The sequence below is a fragment of the Grus americana genome, chromosome 5 (genome assembly GCF_028858705.1).
Source record: "Grus americana isolate bGruAme1 chromosome 5, bGruAme1.mat, whole genome shotgun sequence".
In the NCBI taxonomy this organism is placed as follows: Eukaryota; Metazoa; Chordata; class Aves; order Gruiformes; family Gruidae; genus Grus; species Grus americana.
This window is the reverse complement of record NC_072856.1, coordinates 53155939-53175472: the sequence shown is the minus strand read 5'-3', so window position 1 is coordinate 53175472 and position 19534 is coordinate 53155939. Positions and strand designations below refer to the sequence as shown.

General features: G+C 40.2%; 1 protein-coding gene across 1 annotated transcript in view; it reads right to left on the bottom strand.

Moving 5' to 3' along the window:
* LOC129206774 (ras and Rab interactor 3-like) overlaps nucleotides 1-19534 on the bottom strand; it is a 172752-nt gene that overhangs the window by 63213 nt on the left and 90005 nt on the right. Inside the window, exons 15-17 of the mRNA XM_054826614.1 lie at nucleotides 18854-18966; nucleotides 18158-18223; nucleotides 16208-16356 (exon numbers count right to left, since the gene is read on the bottom strand). Of these exons, the coding sequence (XP_054682589.1) occupies nucleotides 16208-16356; nucleotides 18158-18223; nucleotides 18854-18966 (328 nt within the window). The remainder of the gene's footprint in view (nucleotides 1-16207; nucleotides 16357-18157; nucleotides 18224-18853; nucleotides 18967-19534) is intronic.

Sequence of the window (19534 nt, the reverse complement as noted above, 5' to 3'; positions counted from 1 at the left end):
AAACTCCTAACAATTTTCAGTTAATCAATTCTTATGTTGCTCTGGTGATTGTAGCACTGCTACTCAGTTATTATTCATATCTGTGACAACTGTGGTACAGGGAGGGTAAGATCAGCAAGCACAAGGTGTTGACTTTTTGGATGATTTTTTTAAAATAAGCACCATTTACTTAGGGGGTCTACTTATTTACTTATCTGCATTGCAATAGCATCCCCAATCCTCCCTAAGGATAAGGACATATTCATTGCTGGAGAGGGCCCTTACCTCAAACTGGTTGAGTAATCCCATGTGCAGCTGTGGAAAACAGATGTGGCTGCAGTGTCTTTGAGGAGAAATTCATCTGCAATCCCACTGCCTTTGGGGCTAGCTCCAGTGTGAACTGCCAGCCAGTCAGAAACCCATGGATGAAGAAGTTGGAGGAGACAGGTGGATTTTGTACTTGATTACCAGAAAAGTGACTCTGCAGGGACCAGAGCCAGCTGTGAGAGGTCACAGGAGCTCCTTGGAGGGTGCATGTGTGGGGGTGGGTGGACATAAGTTGAATTAAAGACAACTGAGTGATTTAGTTTAGCTCCTGCCTGGCTCTAGATCAGGATTTACTCTGGAGATTCCACTTTAGTTACTCATGGTGGAATACCTGCCTAACACCACAGCAGAAATTAATCTCAGAATTAAGATTAGGAAGTAATCTAAGACACAGGCTGAACTGCAGACCACTGCTTAGACCAGTCTAATTGCTACTTAATTGCCTTTTTAGGATGACTTTGCATTAACTGCTTCCACTGGTTCTTGAAGGCCTTCTTAAAGCTACTCTTTTGCAGTGAAACATGGTCTTCTTTCATTCTTGTTTTCTCAGTTTTGATCCATAACTATTCAGAAAGATAAATCTGAACTGTTCTTTGGTAGTATGAACACTTCAAACCTACAGAATATTATGCTTTTTTTTGTCTTTTCTTTTTAATGACCAAGCCTATCAGGTTTGTAACTACTCCTGCTTTAATTCCTCAGTAGTCCTTTCCATGTAAGGCCCCAGATCAGCACAGTGATCTATGATCTAGTTGCTGCTCTGAACACCAGGGCTGCCAAGACGGGGTCCATCCCAACACCTCCCACCTCCTTTGACTGCAGGACCACTCTGTACTGATGATACTATGGCAAGAGGGATTATAACCTCTCCTTGGTCTTCTCAACAGCACATGCTACAGGTGCTTTCCCCTGTTTCTTTCTGGCTATAAATCTCACAGTGACTTCTTAAATATCTACATTCATTGTCATTCATTTGTAATTCCTCACAAAGGGCAACCTAAACAATCACAAACATACATACACCCTTCCCTACACAGGGGAAATGCCTTTGTGATGCAGTTAGGAAAGTGCAATATTCTTCCAGGACATCACAGAGTTTTTGATGACCATACCTACCCTCTACTCACATATCCATCTGCACTAGAATTTGGTCAGTCATTCCAAACAGCTGCCTTTTCATTCTAATTACCCTTCCAAAGAACTATTTCTTTCTATTCCCAAATGCAAACGCCCTCCTCCCTTCCAAAATTACAATGGCTAAAGGCCCGTGATGGACAATATTTTGACCTAGTTTCACTAAGACACTTCAGTTTCTATGCTCTTTGGCAATCAAAGCAGGCAAGCATTTAATATTCTGGGAAGGAATATTGCTGCAGCTTCTTTTTCTAATGGAGTGGGTTTAGGTATTGGCTTCCGTGTTTCAGGTTGTTTTGGAGATCCTTCTGAATCTCACAAGCCTATATTGTTGATCTCAGAGATATTTACTGATGGATGAGTTAAAATATAGTCCTACTATCATTTGGAAAATGCTATAAAATAGATAATCTCTGAGATATCTGGACTATGTACACATTAAGGGATGGAGCGAGCCCAAATTTGTGCCAAGCAACCCTCATAGCTACTCTCCAGGACACGCTGTTCTACTTGTGTACCTGTACACGCAGAGCAAGAGAGATGCATGCACACATATGCGTACATTTTTCAGCCTATGATGCCTCTAGCTTGGAAAGTCAACAGTACGAACCAGCATGTAGACTTTTAGGACAGGAAGTGAAAAACTATATTCATCTGAAACTGTAGTAGGCAGGAGATGAGCAGAATATTGCTTATGTTTGTGCCCCCATTCCTGTGAACATTGGTGTGAGACTGTCTGCAATGATGAGGAGTTCCCTACTCAGGGCCAATATTCCCAGTGTGGTCTACCCTCTAGCAAACAAGGGGCAGTTGCCTTCTGTGCTGCCACCAGTATCACCGTACAACGTGCTCAGAGCATCCACTAATTTTGGTGAGTACTCACTTACTGAGAAGCGCTGGAAAGATCACATGACAAGTCAGTATGGTTATAAACATGCTTTTCTGTGAAACCAATTTCAAGAGATTTTATGTGTCCTCTCTGGGTGCACCAAATTCAGGTGTCTTTGGAGAGCACCTCCTTCTTTGTATCTTTACAGTAATATCCCGATCTTGGTGCAACGCATCTTGAGCACAGACATTTCCTTCCTGAGAAGCACCATCCCCCAGGACTAGAAAGTGTACCCTTAATCACAGCTTGACAGACAGCAGAGAGATTCGATGACACTGATTTGTTTCTAGTTGTCTGAACTGTCCCTTCCCCACTTAAACACCACATCTCACATGTACTAGGTTGAGGTTTTCTTTGAGAAACACTTTGCGTTGGGTCCAAGACCTCTTGAGGCCGACAGGTCTTGTTCCACTGATTCAAATAAGCTTAGATTAAGTCCTTTACAAAGGACGGCTCTTGAGTTTTTAAAAATTGTTTTCTTGGTTCAAACCTATAAAAGTTTGTATTAAGTTTATTTACTTCACTGCAGTGACAGATAAGTAGCCTAGGCGGAAGAGTTATTTGATAAGAAAGCTTTTCTGGCCAACAAGTATCTAAAAGCTCCCATTCCAGCAGAAGTCACGGGTTTGATTGGGTGCTTACCAAAGCACTTCTCTGGTCTGCTCTACACAGGAGATCAGACTAGACAATCAAAACAGTCCCTTTTGAAGCTAAAATCTGTGAACTGACGAGAGTTGTTCAGTTTCCAGATTCCTCCAGTGCTTCACCTCTTTACATCTACATTCATCGCTTGAAATCTGTCAACTGCGGTGGTGGATTTTGTGCCAAAAAGACATATCACTGAAAAGATGCAGGATCATTACTTCATTAGGCAGCCTGGTGCCCCAGAAATGAGAACCACTGTAACCCATCCCAGCTACCTGAACCAGCCATTATCCCAAAGGACTATTTAATATTTGCATATTATGTCTCTGTCTCAGCTCCTGTCTGCTCTCCTCATCATCTCCTCCATACATTTGCCAGATGTTGGAATGAAAGTATCTATCTTTTCATGAAAGGTCACCAGGCTCAATCAGCTCACATTTCTCCAGATGTCTTGTGATCTCACCACTTATTAACATTCCTAGGAATCAGCCTGACTCCAGGTCAGAATTACTGGTTAAATTTCCCTGTTTTTCTCCCAACACATTTTGGAAGTGCTGAGTCCTGCACTTGGGTCACAACAACCCCATGCAATGCTACAGGCTTGGGGAAGAGTGGCTGGAAAGCTGCCTGGCAGAAAAGGACCTGGGGGTGTTGGTTGACAGCCAGCTGAATATGAGCCAGCAGTGTGCCCAGGTGGCCAAGAAGGCCAACAGCATCCTGACTTGTATCAGGAATAGTGTGGCCAGCAGGAGTAGGGCAGTGATCGTCCCCCTGTACTCAGCACTGGTGAGGCCGCGCCTCGAGTACCGTGTTCAGTTTTGGGCCCCTCGCTACAAGAAAGACGTTAAGGTGCTGGAGCGTGTCCACAGAAGGGCAACGAAGCTGATGAAGGGTCTAAAGCACAAGTCTTATGAGGAGTGGCTGAGGGAACTGGAGTTGTTTAGCCTGGAGAAAAGGAGGCTGAGGGGAGACCTTATCGCTCTCTGCAGCTACCTGAAGGGAGGTTGTAGGTGGGTGTCGGTCTCTTCTCCCAGTAACCAGTGACAGGATGAGAAGAAATGGCCTCAAGTTGCACCAGGGGAGGTTTAGACTGGATAATAGGAAAAAGTTCTTCACTGAAAGGGTTATCAAGCATTGGAACAGGCTGCCCAGGGAAGTGGTTGAATCACCATCCCTGGAGGTATTTAAAACATGCGTAGATGTGATGCTTAGTGACATGGGTTAGTGGTGGACTTGGCAGTGCTGTGTTAACAGTTGGACTTGATGATCTTACAGGTCTTTTCCAACCTAAGTGATTCTATGATTCTGTGATTAGATCAATTTCTATCCAGCCCCTAGCCTCACTTCTTCCCACATTCCTCTCTGAGAAGCTACTAATTCTGGACATAGATTTCTCCCCGGTATCCTTCTGCCATTTCAGAAGTGTAAGTCAGCAAAACCTCCTTATTGATTTGCTACATGCAGAATAGACCCTTCAGTCATTACTAGGAAAGGATACGCAGATACTTTCCAAGTTGGTAGGGTACTTTTACGATAATTTACATTGTCATAGTTTCTGTGCATGTGAGTAAGCTTTCCCATTTAATTAATAACCTGAAGACTGTGGTGAATGAAGGTGCAACCTCAGCAATTGCTCATGCAATTTTTGTGCACAGAATCTTAAAATCAGGTCCAAATTCTCCATCAGCAGCTTGCCTTATGTTACCATCTCTTTTGAAAGCTATCAATTTTATTTACACATACTTTGTGAAATTGGCACCTAATTCAATGTGACCATAACAGGAAATTAACTAAACATCGCTTAGACATGTTTCTAATTCAGTAATGCTTTAGGGGCCACTTTGTCCATGCTGAAGTGTAATTTTGAGGATCTACAGCAATATTGTGGCATGTAAACAGAGAGAGTTAAAACAGATTTTTTAAATACTTAAGGTCTTTTTATGAGTGTGAGATTGAAAATAAAGACAATCAGTTAATGAAATAAAAGGCGATTCTATTAAATTGTTTGGATGCTCATAAACTTATGAAGAACACATGTATCATGCCCATTCATGCTTCAATATTCCTGCAACCACTTGATTTACAATCCAGATCTGGGGTCTATGGCTTGTTTACTTTCTCCTGCAACTCTAAACTGAAAGCAAACCTTTGCAAGCATGTGGGTCCTTTCAGACAAGCTGAGAAAGAGATAAACAGTATAATTTTTTCAGTTTCGCAGTACTTGGCATCTTAACTATCACAAATGCAGGGAATATGTGCAAAGTGCAAATTCTTTGGATTACCATCTACTAAGTTCCTCTTGCCATTCTACAAGGGATTTGATTCTTTCATTTTTTTCTTACGGCTGTGTGATCTTTGTCCCTCCGTGTTTAAGGAGAACTGAGGAATTGTACCTTGAAACAGGAGTGTCATTGTTGCACTTAATGTAAACAACTGAACAAGGCAAAAGCAGTGAGAGTTGTATTGCAGGGTTCTCCCTCCATCCCCTGCACTCCACGCACGTCTTTGGGAACAGTGCTATGGTGAAACAATAGTTATTGTGCCTGTCAGGAGCAATTTTGTCCCCTCTTTGAGCATGCTCCAAGTCAAAGGGGACTGACTTGCAGCACACTCAGTGACTGAAAATGCAAGTATCCCCTATCTATCCACCTATACAGCTGCTCCTACTGCACCCATCACAGACACATCTGGGAACTTTTATTTGTGGGAAACACACTAAGTGTGTCAGACAGATAAGAAACACTCTTAATATCTGGTATTATGTATTTTCCAAGGGGGGTGACCGAAGGTTTCAGCAGCTATGTCATTTTCCCCTGATTGTTTTCAACAGGAAACAGAAACGATCAGCTTCAGCATGGGCTTTATGATACAAGCGAGCCTTGGGTGGATTCCAGCCTGATCCTGGAATCCCAGCAGCTGACTGTCCTCCCAATCAAAACCCATTTTCTCTCCCACTATGTTATCTTGGGGCTTGATTCTGCAAGGTGCAGTGTCTGTTGGCCAGGAGCGAGGAAAGCCTGGAGTGTTTTCTGAACCGAAAGCACATCTGAAGTCTCCTGGGAGTCTGTGGACAGGGTTTGTGCATACCTCAGCATGCTGGAGCTGGAGTGACCATCAGCTCCTGGGGACGAGCCCTTATCCACTTCTCAGCATTTCAGTGAAACAAAGCAAGCCTCCCAGAGAAGATTTGTCATGTTTCCAAAAGCACAGAACTCCCTTATTCTGTCCTCTGCCCTAAACTGCAGCTTGGAATTCATCCTCCTTCTTCCCTAAATAGCTAAGATTCAAGCTAAATAAAGGTATTGCAGTTTGTTTTCAGCTGGAACATGTTAGCTAAAGGAAATATTGGAAATTACAGTGCAATCGTGCCACACCATTGTGATTGTGTAGCTGATAACTCGGCAGCCAGCTCGCAAATGCAGCTGAGAGAGCTCTTTGTTAACTAGGAAAAGGAAAGCGACAGTTACGAAAAATGAGCAGTCACTAAAGATTCAGGACTTACCCTGAGTCATCCCTGGCTCCCTTGTCTCCTGCTGATGTTTTCATCATTACAGCAAACTTTTAAGACACTTTCTGCTTCACAGTGGCTTTAGAGTTCCTGGGAAAAGAAAGCAATTCCTTTCCATCGCTGAGCAGAACCTCCACATCCTTAGGTTTTGTACTGAAGATGATATTTCATGGGACGGCAGGGGGAGGATGTTTATAACCGGCTTCAGGCTCAGTAGTATTGGAGGGCAGAGGACTAAACAAGCACTGAAATGAAAGCAAACTACCAAGAAGGTCTGATTTTAGCCGCTCTTACTTCTACTTCCTGTATTTATATGAACGGGGGATTTCAGGAAGAGGCAGTCTTTGGTGGTCAAGGGTGTGTGTGTGCGTGTGTGTTATAAAGCCATATTTAGTAGCGAAGACAGGTTAACCTTATTAGAAAGAAGGGCCTGAGACTGTCAGCTTATTTGTTTCTCTAACTTAAGTAAGTTTTGGGGGAAATTGTTTTACAGACTACAGGTATATCAGGAGGCAACAGAGCATGGTGAACTTTATAAAGGATTTTATAAGGCAGCAAGGCAGTAAGTCTCCGTCTGCAAATTCCTGAAGCATGTGTATTTCTATTGCTTGAGTAACTGGAACCAGATGGAGCTTGGAAACCTTTCTATTTACACAGGACCTGAGAAAACGAAATGTCTAACACTGGCAGAGGACAGCTTTGCAAAAAAATTCCTAGTTAAAGCAAAAGCTAATGATAAGGTTGTAAGACTGCTAGTAAATGAACAGCTCTCCATGCTGTGAAGCTCCAGTCAGTCTCAGAGCACATTTGACCTGGAGTTACTTAAGCGGTTGAGTAGTGTTTGCTGTACTGGAAACCCGACTGAATATAGACCAGCTGTGGAGTCTGGGGACTGACAGATGTGCTGTTAGACAGGGCTGGTGGCACTCCTATTTGGCAGCCCTATCGTTCCGGAAATATTTGTTGTTAGGAGAATACATGATGGAAAAAATAAGGCAGAGGTATGAAGCAGAGGCAGAGAAAAGCAATTGTAGGGAACGGAGAGGGAGACAAAGGTAACTTTTTGCCCCTTTCATCTTTAGAAGGAATGTTCCAGCTTCCCAAAAGTAAGTAGACTGTGCCATACAGCCCACAGCAGAAATGCGAATGCCAGGCAGCTGCCAGTGTATCCGCACGAGGGAAACTAGACCTCAGTGTAGAACAGAGAGCCAATTCTGCTGGCACTTTACGATCAAGTCCCACCTGTGTCATGCAAGACAAACTTTTCTCAGGGGTTTTTTGATCAAGGCTGTAACTTCTATTGACATAAGAAAATTTGTCTTTTAGCTTTCAGAAGGATTTCTCTTAGAAAGTCAAAAAGTCTGACTGAAAGGCTGCATGATAGAAAATTCACCACCCTTCTACATAAGGTGTCTTAGTCCTTCATTGTTGACATTATTTAAATTCACACTTGATTTTTTGCCTTGACTTGTCCAGTTTTAAATTTTCAGCTACTGTATCTCCTAATGCTCTTTTCTGCTAAATTAAGGACCTCTTTGCTCCAACTCATGTAGTCATTTTCAGACAATGATGAACTCACTCAATGAAGAATTTGGCCCTCTTAGACAAACTGGTTGGCTGAGATTCTCTCAAACCTTGCTGCAGGCATGTCAGATCTCAGCTCTGAATCCTTCTGTTGATTCTGGGCACAGAGGTCCAAGGAAAAAACACGCTCTGGATTTGTTGAGCAGCTGGGCACCTTTGAAATGCCCCCTGGGTCTTGGCATAAGAACGGTCTCCTGGATGTATCACACAAATGGAACTCTACCCCAGGGTTTCATTTCCCTCCACTGAAATTCAACAGGGACCAGGCCCCCTAGAGTTTACTCTTGCTTTGCTGGAAAATTAAGTTCTCTGAGACAAAAAAAATCGTCAAGGTGTGCTGCTCTGCATGGGCCTGCCCAGATGGGGAAATCTGTGTTCACACAAACATGCAGCCATCCTAGGCAAAGACCTACGATGTTGCAAATGCAAACGTCAGTTTTCAGAGAGTGTTAGGCATTTCCAAACATGTTGTTAGGGATGAAGAAACAAAAAGACTAGAACTATTAAAAAGACCCAGGAAAAAAATGGTAAAATTACAGAATACAAAAATCCAGTATTGTGGTGCTACTTCAGTTTCACATGATTTGAGAGAAACTTTTTTTCTTTTTTTTGTGTGAAATCTTTCACACTATTTACAATTTAAAGAATGTAGACTTTCAGGAATTTGAAGTTTTGAAATTAGTTTTGTTAAAGATATTGACCAAACTTCATGGAAAAATTCTCATATTTTTCTGAAAAATGTTTAGTATTTTTGCAACATAGTTAAATATTTCTGTAAAGTATTTAAAATATGAACATGAAGACAAATTTTAGCATAAGAAATTTTGTCCAAGCTTTTGCTGAGCGTTTAAGCCAGAGATTTGAGAGGTTTGGAATGTGACACTGTGTGCTAGTATCAGGCTTTGAAAGTAAACAATTATACAAAAGTTAAATGACAAAATAATATCCAGTTACTGAAAAATGCCGCTTCTCTGTGATAGATCCAAGACGAAGTGGGGAATTCTTGTCTTTTCTAGGACTGACTCACCCTTTCCATCTCAAGCCACAGCATGTTGCAGCCCTTTTCTGTATTTTTATGCAGGAGAGCTGGAAAGGTTTAAAAATGGCTTATGGGGGAAGCCCTTAAGCACAATGAGCACTTTGGCGATAATAAACTGCTTTCAGCATATGCACAGATTATATGACAGTTCTGCTTTTCATACAGTAGTAAGCGGCTGCATCAATAATATGGCATATGATAAGAGCCCGTAGGAATTGTCATGCCTATTGTGTCACTAATCTGTAGATTATGTGCCTTTTATAGAGCCTATTACATAACAGATCATGATGGGTCATCATGTCAAACCTATGGGGGATTAAAAGAAGAGGTACTTTCCACATTCAGATTTTGATTTTTAAAAGTTAATTCTGTGTGTAAGAAGGAATCTTTTCCTTCCCCCAGCTTAGACGTTAGCCTAGCATACACCAAAGAATGAATGCAAAAGTCAAAAAACGCAGGATATCCCTTTGCTCCACTGCACTAGATGCACAAAACCCACGGTGGCTAATGACAGGTTCACACAGCAACAGGGATTACACAAGCTTGCGCTGTGGTTGAGAAAAAATAAGGTCAAGCTTTCTTTTAGCTTGCATCTCCTGCTAGCAAACTGGCTAGGAGTATTCATGAGAAGACTGTTGTCTAATAAAATTGTTAATGCACCTGGAACAGATGAAAATGTGGGTCTTCTGTCATTCAGTTCAGCAGGGCCCAGATTTCACCAAGAAAGTGCAGGCATGTATCCTAGTTGGGTCCTGAAATTTTATATTTTCAACAATAAATATGAAAATGTTTCACATGTTATCACCATCTGAGAAGAAAACAGAAAACACTTTAGTTGTTTATATAATTTATTGATAGTGTACATATTTTTATATAGTGCATTACAATACTGACTGCTATAATCTTTTAGAAATGCTGAATTAGCTATATTTTAAAATTTTCACAACAAAAATAATCAAATATCATGCCAACATTTTGTAACAAATTATCACATTAAATCCATTTGGATTTCATAACATATTTATCTGTACAAAGGACCCCATATCACAGAGCATTCACAGTGCATAAGGTCACAGTCCTTGAAAAAATAAATAACATGATAAATAGATTTCTGTTATTTACAGTTTACAAACCCATCCCTTTCTGTTTTCAAAGTAAGCAGTTCTAGAAAGTTTTAATAATATTTAAAGAGGTATTGCACCTCCTAAGGGTGCACTGCAAATGCCTGCAAGTATGAAAGACAGGGAATTTTAAAAGGTTCAGAAGTTATTTCAGTGATCATAAACTACTTCAAATACTTTCTTGCAACGGAGGAGATAGTGGGAGCCAAATTCTACTCTCAGTTCCACTGATACAAATTTGTGCCAGCTACCAGGACATTAATGAGCACTGGCACCAGTCCCAAGAACGTGAAGGCAAGAATTTGGTCATAACTCTGCTGCAGAGTTTTAGCCATTTGGGGAAGCAGATTTACAAGTGTTCTTTGCATACGTGACTGGTATATGAATGATGGCCATAATCTTGCTGTAAAAACCCTCTGAAAGGAAGCATCTCAGTTGGTATTAGTCTTTCTAGAAATTATACCTGTTTTTGATATATTATGATACCTTTAGATTTTGTCACAATTCCCTATTGCTATAAAACAACCTTTATATTTGTCTTTCAAGTTCACCAAGATCATCTCAGTGATAAGATGGCAATGATCGCTTACATTCTTTGTGCAAGTAAAAAAGAAAAATAAATGGAATTCAATTCAAACTGGTAATTCTTATAAGAAAATATCTAAATGGCATTAGTTTCCCATAATCATTAATTTCTTTTAGACAGTGCACTGTATGTCAGAAGTATGGTAGCAAGCAGAACAATGTGATGTACAAATTGCCACAAGTACTACACATCTCAGCCTGTGGAGAAGGAGCTACATGTATCTCACATTTCAGGACAGGGATGTATAGGATTTCACAGCTTTCTCTGGGGAGAAAGTATAAGGGCCCCAAAACAGGGGAAAATGTGAGAAAAGTGTATGCTCAAGTTATTCAAAGGAGGTTTTTAAATTTGTACACAGTAGGTCAGAAACTGCAATGCACATGTCAGTTGAACAACGTTCTTCTCTTCAGCAGAACATTGATCACTTGCATACAGAGTTTTCAAAATAGCTCAAGGGAATAATAAAGGGTTTGGTACAGAATTGCTGGAACTAAGTGCTGTTATTTACCTGTATAACCATCATATAAATCTCACCACCCAACAAAATGAAAAATCTGGAGTTCAGGCTCAAAGAAATAGAAAGGAAATTGGGTAGTAAATGCATGAGCTGCAGAGATTTTCTTCTGAGTGCTTAAACACAAATAACTGAGGGATCTGAGGCTTGCAATGACAGAACATTATGCCTAAAGGTGATGCATTTCAATTAGGAAGATTCTTTGGTTTCACCTGGCTATCAGTTTTCTTTTAGTGTCTGTTTCACACTACGTTAGCTCTCATCTTTCCTTGGCCTGAATAATCAGGCAGTGTTTACACAGCTTAAAGCACTCTACAAAAACATCTAACTGTAGGATGCAAATAAATCGCATTACAATTGCAAGAAATCCAAGAAAGGAAGACAACAAAACTCACGAGGGATCTGTGCAACTAAAGCAAACACAGAAAAGAAACAAGTGTGTGTAATTAAAGCACAGTCACAAAGGAAATCAAAGACAGAATAGAATCTTCTCTATAATTGCTAAGTATTAGAGTAGTAAAGACCTTTTCCATTTGTTTACATGTTGACAGAATGTTTACAAATATAATCTAAAACCAGAAACTAATTATGTGCTTGTTACAGCTGCAGCAAGCACATAAAAATAAAATTAAATTGGCACGCCAATGACTGAGCCAGGAGAAAGATGGTTGACCATGCTGTACCTGTTGGGAAGACTTAAGGTGTTCTTCTAGGCTAGACTTCAGCCCAGAGAGCAGCCCTTAGATCATCAAATAGTCATTAAGATAACTGTAACTGTAGCTTTTTAGATAGAGACATGTAGATCCCGAGCCTGAAATCTTTACTCAGGCAATACTTTCCATGAATCAGTAGGATTCAGAGTACCACGAGCTGGACTTCCATCACACAACTCCACAATGCAGTACAATTGTTATGGTATATAAATGGAATCAGACACTGCTGAACTCAATGGAAACACTCTCATTTGCTCGCTACAGACAGGATTGCACATTGCGGGTCTATGTGGGACTGTGCTACTCCAGCAGAATGGCAAAAAAAGGTCTCCTTGGCCAGCTGTAATTCAGTTTTGATCCTGCTTGTACACCAGGGCAGATGCACAGTTTTGAAGTCTGAGACAAGGAACCAGTTCTCTTATTTACAAGAGTGGAAATCCAAAGTAGCATCAGCAGAGCAGAAGTCCACAGATTCTGGCCAAACCTTTTAATTTGAGGAAGAAATAAAATCTTTATAGACTACAAAACCAATAAAATATTAAAAGATCTGAATATGATAGAAAACCCAGTGACCGTGCTCTGCTGTCATCTTAGGACACAATCCAGCAAGGCACTTGGATATATGCTTAGCTTTAAAAGTGGAATCAATCCTACTGAAGTTAAGCTTTGCTGGATATAGGGTATCTTTTTCTGAGCTGTATTACTCTTCAGTGTTACTATGCTGGCAATTTTCAGATCACAGTAACAGTTTTCCTTCTCACATCCACCAGCTTTCTTTTCACTCCTGAGCTGAACATTAACTTCCACAACATTGTGACATACATTCTAAACTCAGCCAGCTAACTTTTGCAATGGTTAGTACAACAAAATGGCTACAAAATTTTACAGACACAATCTGAACAGATGCAATATAGAACTGTACTAATCGCAGAGAGCCAAGCACAAACCTCTCCTCTTCTTGACTGGAAAATGGCAAAATTTGTAGTGGTTTCCTGACCATGTGGGCAAAATTTTTTTTTTTTTTTGGATACACGTGAAAGGCACTAGTCCGCTATTACTCAGCAATAGCCTCCTGAATTATGGATACATTCTGATGTGGGTTTATCTGACATACAACATTTTGTCAATCAGATCTTTCTCGGGCCATTCAGTTTATCTGCATGGCTTGGTCTATAACTGCCATCTTTATTTATTTTAGCATATGGATAATGACGACATAGGGACTCTTTAAACTACTTCATATGATTATGTGTCATCAAGGCCCTGATACAGCATCTAATAATTCTTTGGCAAACAATACATCTCTGGTCAGGTGGTGGTGTCAGAGGAGAATCCTGCTGATGTTATTTATAATGATAAGCATGGCACGATACCTGTCTCATACCAGAAGAAGCATATGAGACCACCTCATGAAATGCAGCATTAGAATTCAATATAAATTGTCTTGAAGTGGGTTTACATTTTGGGGAGGGTTATAGATGACTGGCCATGTGATTTAAGGTTGGTATTACCTTCTGAGACTGTCTCTTGCTACAACAGAACACTCTGGTTTTCTGGAGCAGGCGATATTCAATTTAGGCAGAATAATTCTAAATGATGTCTAAAGGATTCATGGCATTAGCAAACAATTTCATGCATATTTGGGCTGGGGATCAGCTGCTACAGAACAAATTGGTGCCCCTAGTCTTCTAAAGTTGCCTGGCTCAGAAATATGAAGGTACAGTACAATTTGCTAGGTCTGGCACTGTAAACATTGATGCCCTCATCACTGTCAACTCAGCTGATCACTAGGCATTCAAAACTCGATTTCGGAACTACTCTTCTGTAGCGTAAAGACATCTGAACCTGAACTGTGCACAGAAGAGCAAGTGTTTGCTTGGAGACAGCTAGTTCTCCAAGCCCACCCAACAGCAGAACATAGGAAGAAAACATTTACTGAGCCTTTCTCTCTGCTCCTTTCAGCCTTGTATCTGAGCCATCGCAAGATTTTCAGCAGCGAACTGTCCTCCTGAAAGATAGCACGGAAGAGAGTAAAACTAGAGAGGGATGCTTCTACAGTGGCGCAGCAGTATGCTGCATCTTCACAACCTTTCTGCAACAGAAGACTCATAAAGATGAACATGAATTCCATCTCAGCTTTACACTGCAGCAAAAACATCTTGAATGCCTGGAAATGGGGTCACCGGCATACTTGAGATCAAATGTGTTTACTGTCATGCTTGCCTATTCAGTAAAGTATTTTAATAATGCTGTATTTGTTGCCATCTTTAGGACTGGCTAGCTTAACTACAAAACTACTTAATTAAGGTGAAAAACCCTAAATGGATGCTAATACTGACATTTGTAACAAAGTGTAAAGCAAACAAATATGTTGCTCTTTTTTCCTTAGGATTACATTGAAAGGATCCAATTCCTAAAAAAATTCAACAGCAGAATACGCTCCTTAATTTGTACCAAAATAATTTTTAAAATAGCCTTACTTGTAAACACATTGCCTGGTGTAAACAGTATTCTGCATGTGAGCTGACTAAACATAATTATTTGTCATATATGTCAAAACAAGGAACTTTCTGAATAAGTGCTTATTTGCTAAGGTTTTATAGTTATGTTCTTACTGACACAATAATGGGATTTTTATGTATAGTCTTAAGTGCAAAATATTAATATATTTAAAAATGCATCAACTGTTAGTTGATAGATTTGTTTTGGTTTATAAACATTAAAAAATTAAAAAAATCTATGTATAAAGTTAGCTGTGCTTCTTTAGAAACTTTATGTGATCATTCACATACAGCTTTAAAATATTTTTAAAGATTAGTAGCAATTCAAAATACACTGTCTCAATGATTTGCAATCAGATGACTGCTACAATGTGGAATGTTACCCATTATTTTTAACTCTGGGTCAGATCATGCTGTCAATTACATCCAGAGTAATTCTTTATATCAGATTTATGCTGGTGAAAGGGTATCAAAACTTGGCTTCTACTGGGGGTTAAAAAGAAGTATATCATGCTTCAAAACTTGCAATCAAATCAAGGACCATATTCTCTTGACAGACTTGCTTTTGTCTAGGTGTTTCTTATCTGCACTGCTCAGTGTCAGACACTCATCTTCATTAAGCTTCTGGGAATAAATAAAAAATCGAGAAGAATACACCAGCTTCCTCACTGATGAAATAAGCTTCTTCCCCCACCAATCAAATCAAATCATAATCAGGGTGGGTTTTGTTGTCAGAAAGTCTGGATGATGTTCAGATACTATGCTCAGCTGATAACAGTAACTGATAGTTACTGAGCACCCAGTTATATTTTATTTGTTTAGTTTCTTCTAAATTTACACCATGGGCTTACAAGGGCCAATGCAAAGTTTTTCTTGTGGTGTAATATTCCACAAATGTTAGTTTATATTTATGTATACAGCATTCCTTATTAGTGGTAAAACATCTTTTTCAAGTATGAATTTCTGCATGTAATTCTCTTCTTCAACATGCAGATACTCTTTTAGTCTGCATCATCACAAGTGATACAACATACAACCATTTCCTCTTCTTTCTCTGCCACATTGTTCATGTTTATTGAAAAGGGTGATAAATATTCAACACTGTCATCAAAAACTGTCAGTGCAGTTCCTCTATAAGCAGAGCACTTGAAGGGGGAAATGATGTCCTCAACAGTGCATGCCATGATATGTGCCTTGGACTTTCTGGTCCTGTAGTTGAGATATTTTGACTGAGCCAAGAAAAGTTCTGAACTTGCCTCTTATTCTTCCATGGAAAGTAAATGTCAAAACCAAAAGAACTATAAAGATTTTTCTCCAGTCCTCTTGCTAACCTTGGTGGTGGTGGTTGATTGTCTGCAAAAGGAGAATGAAAGCCACAACAGAATGTCCCAGAAGTGGGTCATTTTAGAGTTCTGCATAAGATCCACACAGCTTTATGACTGAGCAGCAATATCTGAAGTGGAGGAAAATGCTTTGGTTGCCTTGAGCTAGCATGTTAAAAGAAAGGTATCCTTTCCTTCCACACAGGTGAAAGTGCTTGTTAGCTGATGAAGCAGGAACAACGCTCAAATTACTGATGGAAAGAAGGTAGAAATGTGAAATGCCTTCTGTCATTTACAGCACATGTAATGAGAAGAATTTCAGTCTCACTCCTTGTTGTGGTTTAAAGTTCTTCTCGGCACATAGGGAAGTTGACAAAGGTGAAGACATTAAACTCTATCAATATAGAGAAACACAGGAAAACAGCATAAAGAAACAACACGTAGATGCCTAATTTCCTGTCAAGTTTCCACTTATTTACATGGATTCCAAACACCTGCAAGCAAACAAAGCATTAGTTAATTAAGCCCCAAAGGAGACTTTTGGAAACAACCATTATACGCTAAAAATGAGTGTCTTTTGAATTAGAGATCCTCAACAAAGATAAAAATATATTCTCAGTATTTTATAGATCAAAAAGGCAAAATATGGTTTTCTGATCAAGAAAAGGAATGTAAAAGCCCAAACTAAGAACCTGAATACTGGCCTGACTCTCAGTTGTCCTAAGATCCTTTTACAAAAGATTAAATGACCCCACTTTAAGGCCCATTCACAAGTTCTTTATGTAATTGAGATACAGGCCCCTACGTGCCTGCCCAGTTTCAGTCTGTGGTGCATTTTCAGTACATGGGGCACATTCTAGTCAGGCAGCATTCATTCACTGGTTCAGTATGAACTAAAGGAATGCACTGAACTACATGAGTGCCTCCCCCTTCAGTGTTTGCCCCCAGATCCTTGATGTCCCAGTAGTACACCAGCACCTAATGTTCATTCTTTCAACAGCTTCAGAAGAGGTGCTTGCTTTGATGTTTTGCTCAGCTCCAGAACTAAGGGGAGTTACAAGTTACATGTAGAAAAGCAATGAAGTCCTCATGAAGGCATCTGTTTTCAATGGTGTTGAGTGCCTTTGAGTTATTATTTGTTTCGCTCAAAACTCTGCACTGAGTTTTGCTGGGAGAGTCTGTGTGAATCAGGGTATCCAGCAGAACAAATGAGACAATAAAAGATGCTTTGAACTCAGGTGATATGGCTTCTGCTATGAAAAGACTCTTTTCAGAAAAGCATGAACAGCTAGCATAGTAACACATCTGCATAATCCTCCCAATTTTTTCCAAAGTGCTGATTACCAATGTGCATGCAGCAACATCAGACACAAATGTCTACAGAACATCTTTGTGTTTTCACAGGCACTGTGCAGTATGGCAGAACTGGGAATAAGAAAAGAAAACAACAGGCCCTCACAGCTTATATATCCGATGCATTAGGAAGTTAGTGGCAGAGTGAACAGCCCTAGTCATTCCATCACTTAAGTCATGCACAGGTGATGTGGAGACCTAGTCACAGGTGATGTAAGACCTAGTCATGCAACAGGAATCTCCAGTGATAATCCCCTCCTCCACAGAGCCTCTACAGAGCCTCCACAGGCAATCAGTGAAAGATGTTAGTATAAGTGCATATTTTTATACCTTTGGGATTTGATTCTTCCCACAGAGGGTTTCCTGGGAGTCAGCAGGAGCAGACCTTAAGTACCAGCAAAATTGACTTTTGAAACAGAGTTATTGTTTCACATTATCACGCCATGTGCTACAAGGGTGTCTTATGCTAAGTGACATTTAGCACGTCTATTCAAAGTGCTGAGGTCCACAGTCCTCACAGACTAGTCTTCATTAAGGGTGTTGGCTACAGCACTTGATTAGTCCAGGCTGGTTTTGGAAATCAGGGCCAAGGGCAAAGGGTGATGAAGCATACCTGGGTCTTGTCCCAGCATAAAGTAGAGACAGGCCTGGGGTATGCAGCTGGACACAGGAGCGCAGAAATATTATTGGATCCCACAATTTCAACACTGCCACTGAAATCAATGGGACCTACATGTATCCAGCGTCTCTGGCACCACATGTCAGATTTCAGTCCTCACTGAGGACAATGGTAGCTCTTCAACTCATGGTATTACTAGAAGAATAATACTTTACAAGAATCAATGTTTCGGGGACAACAGGTACTTCCATGTTATCCTTCTATAACATGTAAATACTAAACTATTTTGCAGTTGGAATACCTGGAAACACTCAGATACTTACAGTAAGTGCCACTGATCCTAGCAAAAGTGCAACTGAATAGACCAGTCCTTTGCTGTTTATCTTAACCTGTGGGAATTAGAGAAGAGACCTTTAAAATGTTCAGCATGTAACAACTGTGCTTTGGAGATCAGAAATCAATTTACTGATTTATGGTCCACCTTCTGCTATGAATAGTGACTGACTTACACATTTTAAACTATGCTAATCCATGACAGGTTTGTCATAATGAATAGGAAGATTAAGGAATCAAACCAAATTTGTAAGTAATCCCACCTCCATAAAAAAATAATCAGCATTTATAAAGGATTTTATGTTAAAAGATCCTCAGGAGAGAGAGAAAGGCTGTTATTCTTATCTTACAGACAAAAATACTAAGGTACAGGGAAACAGACAGGTGTGCTTGAAGCTGTGGTGAGAAAGTGGCAGAGCCATGAACAGAAATCCATGGTGCTATTTTTCTGCTATGTAATGTACTCCAGTTGACAAACTGGGAATTAATTGCAGCTTGTGGAAGGAGAATTGCTTCCTTAACTCCTGGTTTCTTGGCAAAGAAATAACACCTTATTTAGCAATCAACAGCATGCTCGGCAGGTTGTTCGAGGTTTTTTTAAATTTTAGTTGCATGCTTTCTTTTTAGGATTTTTTTTTTTTAAATAGACAGAAAGAACAAATTAAAGATTTGCCAAGTATACATACGGTTGATCCATAATCAATCGCCATGGTCTGCAAACCCCACGGAACGCCAAGGCCCACCAGAATGTCAAAGACATTGCTCCCTATTGTGTTGGATACTGCCATGTCACCAAGGCCTGCAGAGGAAAAAAACCCAACTCTTGGGTAAAAACAAAGTATAGGACCATTACTCTGTGTACTAGAGGAAACTAAAGTGGAATGATCTGCACTGGTCCGAGCCTTCTTGGATTGGCCAGAGTATCTGAGGTAGGGAGACAATTTCCATAATCTTTGCATGACTTCTGAAAAAAGTGTGCAAAACTTGCTCACTCCAACTGCATCTTCCTTGTGTCTTGGAGAGCCTTTACTGGGTGTATGGTATCCATTCAGCATTTGAGTTCAATGCCAATTAAAAAACCAAGTCTTGTTTTAGGTAGTCTGCAGCCAGAGGGAACCTGGAGATAACGTACTGGATTTAGTATGTGGACACGTGGCCTTTATCTCATGTGAATGATGAAAAGTGGTCCTGAAAAGAACCCAACCAGATGGTAGTCAAAGATATTAAGCACTTCTGTGGCGCTTAATCAGCAATGATTTCACTTCAGGAACAATAAAATGCTACAGGAAAGGAAAAAAAGAGTGAATGGTAGTGAAGTCCCTAGGCATTACTCAAAATCTATTCCTAATGCTCATCACTGGCTGGCA